We start from the raw sequence: 7,755 nt of genomic DNA, 5'->3' as shown, positions 1-7,755 counted from the left end.
CCCAGACACAACTGAATTCCTTCCCCCACAGCACCCCGTTTATTCCTCTGTGGTGTTTTTGTTTGTTTGTTGTTTTGTTTTGGGTTTTTTTTGGCTGGTTTTTTTTTTTAAGAGTTGTTTGTCTCTGACAGTTGGGATTGCCTGTAAATGAATAGTCCTCTGCATTCATGACCTATAAAACAGGCAAAACAGTATTTCAAATTACTGCTTGTAAAAGCAGTTTGGTTTGTATAAAGCAGTGAGGATCATGTTACCACATGACTTGTAATTCCACATACTCAAGATTGTTATATAGAAATTATTTCACATTTATTCCATATTCTGTAGGACAGTGATTGGGCCTTTATTTGTTGCTTAGTTGTTTGATTTTTGGTTTTGTTTAACTTTAAATGGATGTGGTAAGTTCTCTTGACTTCCCTCCTCCCCTTTCCTCTCCCTTAAATTATTCTGCTAACTTAAAGGACTTAAAATGCACTAATGTATCATTTGAATGACACTTGATTCTGTGTTTTTAGGGTGTGAGTTTTCATATTGGGAAGGAATATATTTTCATGGCCACCTTGTTCAAGAGGCCTGTAAAACAGGTTTGACTTGAAGTGACCATTTGAACTTCATAAAGTAGTTTAATCACACTGAAAAACTTGTTTCTTTTAATTAAAAATGCATACATAATCTACTTCCCTGATCTCTGATATTACAATTCGTTCTTCCTTGTCTCTTTTTTAGGGGATGTTTTGTTTGTTCCCAAACACTGGATATGCTGGGTCAATGAACTGTTGCTCCAGGAAGCAGAGCTGAGAGGACAAACTGAGAAAACATTATGATGGCAAGGAGGAATGCAACACTTTCCCAAAAGTCTCTCATCTAGGGAAGCATGTACATACTGTACTGTGAGAACGCAACATTTGGGACTCTTTAAACCATTGTGTGTAACCTGGTCCAGGTTTCTCAGTGCCTGCTGAAAAAGGCTTTTCTTCTATAACTTTAAAGCAGGCTATTATCCTCAGTGGGATTTAAGATCTTACCAGACACTTCACCAGCCCCTACACACACAAGATGATTGACCTAAGCTTCCTAACAGAGGAGGAACAAGAGGCAATAATGAAGGTGCTGCAACGGGATGCAGAGCTTAAAAGAACTGAAGAAGAGAGAGTCAGGTAAGGAATCAAGTGCTCTGGATTGTCCTGGGAAGACCTACACAGTCCATGTACTGAGTTACTCAGGAGTAGACTAAAACACTTGTTGGCGAGAGCCCCATGTTCCATTGTATATGTAGTTTGGAAACTTTTATTCTGGCCTAGATTTAGCATAGTCTCTCTGTAGTAGCCTCTACTACATAAACAATTCATTATTGGCCAAAATTGTATCTGATCCTTACAATTCCCTAAGGGGCCAAGAACACCTGGTACACATCTGTCTTGGTTTCCTCAGAAGAGGTTTGGTTTGCAAGTGTCAAAATCACTGCAGACTGTACTAATGCACAGTAAGTGTGGGGGCTTGATTCAAAAGGAGCACTAACACCCCAAACAAACAAACAAACAAACAAACAAAAGTATGGTTGCAGTCAGCAATGTGTCTGAATGCTGAAGTTATACCTCAAATATGTGGAACCACAATATATTGGAGCTGCAGTCCAAAAGAGGTAGCTACACCATGTGCCACTGCCAAGAGAAGTCCTTGCAATCCATGGCTAAAGCAGAAAGTTGCTCCTCGTTTTCTTTGTGGGGTTACAGATGGAGCAGTGTGTTGTTCCTCTGGAGTGCTTTGTGTGCTGAGAGGTTTTCCTGGAGCTACTGTTAGGGTAACTGCCATGACTAGAAATGGATGCATGGAAAACTGCATTGCCCAGATGGCTTTGAGAAAGCTATCCACACAAGTATAAACTTCAGTCAAATAGCTGCTTCAGCTGATATAGATAGCCACATACTCAAGAATGAGGATTTTAGTAGTCACCCTTTTTTTTTTTCCAGTGTGAAGGAAACTATCCAATGTGTACCTGTTCAAGGTACACAAAATACTAAGTGGATAAATAATGAAAAACTAAGCCTGAAATGCTGAACACTCAAGTGTTATAACATAAATAGATGTTTACAGGTCTCAGTGAAGGCAGGACTTTTTTTCAGACTAATCCTAAGAATCTTCTCTAAGATTCCTTCTCACTGTGATGTTCCTCACAAAGCCATGTATTTCCAATTTAAATGTTTTGAAATTATTCCAGCCATGGTGCATCTCTGATGCTTCTTTTCTGCTGAGAAAGATTTTTTAATTTTTTTTTTACAAATGTCCTCTGTGTCAGCATACCCTATCCAGCAAAGAAAAAGGCAGCCTGCCACTTGCCCTAAGAGCAGCATTCACTTCGCTGAGTATGTTTGTGCAGCCTTGAGGTTGTTCAGTCAGCATGTGCTCAGCATTTTATTGAGTTATTCCTCTTGCTCCTTTTAGTGTAAGGGCAATAAAGATAAACCAGTAGTTTCTCCTAGTTAAAAAAATGTTTTTCCTCTCGAGGCATTTGCTTCACTGAAGGCTGAAGGCAAAATCATTGCAGGCAGTGTTCCAAATTCCCCCCCGCCACTATCTTAATGCAACTTGAGGAGATGTTTTCACCACATAAAATTGTCTTCTGCTTCAGAAAGCAGTAAAGTGACTTTTCTGTAACAGAATAGGTATTTTATTTACTGTAGTTGGAAAAACACTGGTTTTAGTCTTGGAATGGTACATCAGTGCCAGGTCTGTAAGTGTTCAGGGAAAGTAATTGTAGATGTGAGTTTGAAAACAGCATCTGGGGAACAGAAATTCAAAAAAGCCACTCTCAAGTAGTGGTCTGAAAGAGCTGTCATCAAGTATTTTTGTCTGTGTAGCTTCTCTTTTGCCATTTGTAATTCTAGTTCAAGAGGGTGTGGTGGAAAATGCAAGAGACTGCAGGTTGTAGCAGCCTGTAATCAGCATGTTTCGGCAATGAAATGTCTCTTCTGGTTCCTGAATATTACAACTTTGGAGAAGCTGGAAGCTTATATATGAAATGAATTTTTCTGCATAGTTGTGGCATATGGAGCTTTCTTTTTATATCTTATATATAAAACACTGCCTGAGTTATATCTCCAGTCAATGAGATGCAATATTTTAGTTTGGAATCTACCGCCTTGCACACCTGGAAGATTCCAAGAACTGGGATTAACTGTCATCATACAAACATCACACCCTGACAAAGTGTTGTTTGTATGTGTATATAATGGAAGTATTTTAATGTAATATTTTTCCCTCTGGAAGCAATTCTGAGGTTTGAAGGGTGTTCTAATAATCTGTGTCATGTTCCCTGAAGTGTGGACAAACTTGTTTCATGACAAAATCCTCTTTGAGCAACTTCCTAGTGGAATTTTGCAAATCACCTGATAGAGTCCCTTCCCTGCTAACAGTCCCTAGTATTGCTAATCTGTAGTAAAACAGCCCTGATTAGGCTGGCCCATGCAGCCTCCTTAAGGCAGTCTGCTTTAATTGTTGGTTTGTTGAGTGCTGTAGTAGGTCTTTGCCCCCTCCTGTGGCTCCTCCTGTGTTGGTCTGAATTGGGACCATAGTTTTAGGAACAGCATTGCATTGGGAACAGCATGCCTGCTTCCTCTTTCCTCTCTGTTGAGGTTTGTCTGAAATATCTGAAATAAGAGGGTATTGAAATTTTCTTCTCATTGGCAGAAGACTGATGAGGAATCTCAGATGCAAGGAAAGCAAAAGACATTGCATCCTTTTTTATTTCCAGTACAAGAAGATGCCTCTCTTATCTTCAATACCTCAGGAGTTGCTGCCAGCCACTGAATGGCAGAGTTGCTGGGGAGGGGGGAAAAAGGCATAAAACTGGAGTCAAATGACAGCTTGTCAAGACTAGGAGCTGTTTTTCAGCATATTACTGACTTATTTTGTTCTTCTCGTCCTCATTCCTGTTCAGAAATCTCTGATATGCCTTGGTCCAGGATTGAACAAATGAGTGGGCTAAGTACATGACTGAATTTCCTGGCAATAGCTTCAGCATAGCCCCTAACTCCTTTTACAGGTGTGTAATTCAAAATGAACATAACTTTGAGCTCTTTCTGGAGACAGCAATGTGAGCAGAAATGTATGTTTCTGTGAAGCTGTGGAGTGTGATTGGGTGTCTCTTCTCTGGTGGAGTGGCTGACCCCTGGCACCAGTGTGTCTGAGGCAGAAAGTCGTTGTGGTTGTCTTTGTGACAGGGATGTCTGGTGTGGCTATCAGCCCTTCCCAGCAGAACCTCCTGGCAGTGCTCTTGTGGGCTGTGCTTAGGATTGTTTGCTCACTGTGTAAACTGAAGGAGGTTAATGATAGGGGAAATTCTGATGTGGAGTTATTTGTGTGGTGGGTGGTGACTGCTGTGTGCCAAACCCCTTTGATACATACATCGGTGTGGCATTGCAAAAAAAGAGTGTGCTGCAGGGATCTGATTCTGCTGGGGCTGTGTGGCCATTGAAACCCTACTGCAAATCGTTTTCTGATTCTGGTCAGCTTTAACAGATATCCTCTTCAGTTACTTTTCAAGGCAGTTTTCTTTATATTGTAAACTGTTGGAAGGAAGGCTTTTTAATGTGATGGGATATATTTAAGGTATTGGGGTAAGCTTAATATTGGTATAGGGGGAACCAGACTTACCACTGTAATGTGAAAATGACTGTCACCTGAATACATTCTTAAAATCTTCATAAAATGTTTTTCTGTTAGATGTAATAGTTTTGAGGGTGTGCTTAGCAGAGGCAAGGTTCTCAGTGGAGGTGATTTTGAACATGGGTGCCAATTGAAGTTTAAAGGGCTGACTGAAGATGGAGATGCACTCAAAGTTGACCTTCTAATTTTTGAAGAGAATTGCCATTTTTCCTACTCTTTCTCCAGGTTATTTCTTCCAAATGTTCTAGAAATTTCCAAAGTATGTCCTCAGTACCCACTCAAATGACTGTGGCAGTGTGCTAGTGTCTGCATAGTTCGATAATGAAGCACTTCATTATTATATATTCATTATTATAGCTTCATCATAAGTAGTTGAAACCAGCAGTGAGGAGAAAGACTTGGGAGTGACAGTGGATGAGAAGCTCACCATGAGCCAGCAGTGTGTGCTAGCAGCCCAGAAAGCCAATCCAATTCTAGGCTGCATCGAAAGGAGTGTGACCAGTAGGTCAAGAGAGGTGATACTTCCCCTCCACTCGGCTCTCATGAGACCCCACCTGGAGTACTGCATGCAATTCTCATGCCCTCAATGTAAGAAGGACATGGAACTGTTGAAGCAAGTCAGAGGAGGCCACAAAGTTGCTAAGAGGACTGGAGCATCTCCCGTATGAAGACAGGCTGAGGAGGTTGGTGCTGTTCGGCCTGGAGAAGAGACCTCACAGCAACTTTTCAATATCTGATGAGGCCTACAAGGGAGGGACTCTGTTAGGAACTGCAATGATAGGACAAGGGGTGATGGGTTCAGATTGAAGGAGAGAAAGTCTAGGTTAGATGTGAGAAAAAAGTTTTTTACTGTGAGAGTGGTGAGACATTGGAACAGGTTGCCCAGGGGAGTGTTGGCTGCCCCAACCCTGGCGGTGTTCAAGGCCAGGCTGGATGAGGCCTTGAGCAGCCTGATCTAGTCCCTGCCTATGGCAATGGGGGGTTGGGTCCACTCCAACTCTTAAACTCTATGGTTCTATGATTTTGAACACTCACTCTTTGTCATTGACAGTACAATATCTAAGGATTATTTCTAAAGGTGAACTTCTGTGGAAATGTTCATTTTACCAGTTCTTCACCTCTTTTTAATAAACTCCTTAATATATATAATTTGCACTACTTCGTGATAAAAGTTTGGACATCTGTAAATTGAAAAATAACATGTTCCAGGCAAGACTGTAGCACAATATGTCTATGTGCTCTGCATTCTGCCCTGACCTGTGACTAGAATGGTACTTTGTGTCTAATTGAGGTGTCTTAGACTGGTCATCATCCCTTCTGACTCAAACTGAATTTTTTTGAAAGCTTACTTGAGGTTGGGGATGCCACAAATAACAACTTTTTCTAAATTTAGGGCTAACAGTATGTTAAGATCCTGTCACATCATCCCCTCTTGAAACATGGTTCTCAGGGTAGTGATGTTATCCTTAAGTCTGGGGGGATTCAAATTAGCCTAGTAAGAAGCAAGTGCATCTACTAAGAAAATAAATCCTACAATTCTTGTGAAGCTGATTTTAAAATCACATGAAAAAAAGTTAAACTTGCTTTGTGGCATATTTAATTCTTGAATTTTAGGTCATACCTTTGTGTCAACAAGGAGCTTCCTTACAGTGTGAGAGAAGCTTTTTACTCTGAAATCCATCTTACCCTTTAGTGATAAAAAAATCTTCATAGATTGATTTATCTTGAGAAATGTAGAATTAAATAGCTTGAATTTTTTTCCACAAAATACAAACTGAGACATCTTTGCATCTCCTCTTATCAAACACAGTCTGCTCTCACACACTGCTCAGTTGTATTATGGGAGAAATATAAATTAATTGTTATAAAAATAGCATAAGTTTTAATTAATAACTAGGTCTGAAATCATATACTTGTGTCTAGTGGTTGTACCAGGGATTTCTGATTAACTTTAATGGACTTACTTGTTAATAAGTATAATGTGTTGAAGTTCAAAGTGTATACATGAGAGTATGTGCTTGGAGATTGCCTTCAGCCAGATCAGTGGCATCCTGTAAGCATTTCCTTGTGCCCTTAGCTGACTGACTTCTTTCTAGCTGGGCTGATCTGCTGAGGGAGAAAGAGCTTCATCCTGCTTTGAAGAATCTGGAGTATTCTCCCAAAGCAGCTTAAGGATAGCACTATGCTTGCCTGCTGCCCATACATGCTGTCCTTCCTTCTCTTTCTTAGCTTTGTGTTATGTTTGCTTGAGATAAAGCAGCTCCCATTTGGGCATTTCCTATTGCCAAAGACAGAGAGGATCCAGCGTATCAGTTTGGCAACAACCTTCTTTCAAATAAATAAAATTTGCTCTATATTTTTGTATTACTTTTAGAGCTTTTCACACTTTAAAAATAGTGCTTATTTTTAAATGTTTGGTTTTACATGTTAATGGGGTGGGATTTCTGAGACATTTGACAACAGTCTAAGTATCAAGTGGCACTCATGGTTGCAGATTTCTTGGGTGTGTAAGTACTGAAATAAACCCGGATGACAACGTTCCTCTTTGAACTGTAAGGTGCACCTATCTGGGTGGAAAAGGATAAACTCATGTCTTCTGGATGGATTCCCCCTCATGGACATTGCTCAGCACCAAATGTGATTTTCCAAATACAGTGACTGTTCAGGCAATAGAGCAATTTTATTCTCTAGCAGAATGTACATATCATTATCTATTTTAACAAAGCCAACTGACATAAAAATGTCTGTGGGTTTGATGGGGAGGTTTGTCTCAGATCACCTTGTAATGTGCCACTGAGAAAAGCAGAACTGTTTTCATTTTGATCCAATGAGGTAACTGGTGTTAAGGTGGAGACCTTACTTAGTGGTCTTGGTAAGAGATGGATTATACTGGGAAATGAGCTGATATCTTTTCTTCACATAATTGGTTGCTAATTCGTCTGCTTGTAGCAAATAGATTATTTGACTGCATGATGCCTGTTTGGGAAAGCTAGTGAAGCATGGTAGATGGAGCTTATTTTGTGTGGTTTAGTGTGTGCTTAAGGGACAAGGTGGATACTAATGAGGCTTTTTAACCTCTAAATTGTGTTC

The 7,755-nt window shown here is 40.2% G+C and overlaps 1 protein-coding gene across 1 annotated transcript in view; it reads left to right on the top strand.

Moving 5' to 3' along the window:
• The first annotated feature begins 1,056 nt into the window (after positions 1-1,056).
• SYTL2 (synaptotagmin-like 2) overlaps positions 1,057-7,755 on the top strand; it is a 42,160-nt gene continuing 35,461 nt past the window's right edge. The window contains exon 1 of the mRNA XM_009077413.1: positions 1,057-1,157. Within this exon, the coding sequence (XP_009075661.1) occupies positions 1,057-1,157 (101 nt within the window). The remainder of the gene's footprint in view (positions 1,158-7,755) is intronic.

Source organism: Acanthisitta chloris, unplaced genomic scaffold, assembly GCF_000695815.1.
Source record: "Acanthisitta chloris isolate BGI_N310 unplaced genomic scaffold, ASM69581v1 scaffold9006, whole genome shotgun sequence".
Classification (NCBI taxonomy): Eukaryota; Metazoa; Chordata; class Aves; order Passeriformes; family Acanthisittidae; genus Acanthisitta; species Acanthisitta chloris.
Note: the sequence above shows the minus strand (reverse complement) of the source record. Positions and strands in the feature narration are given on the sequence as shown.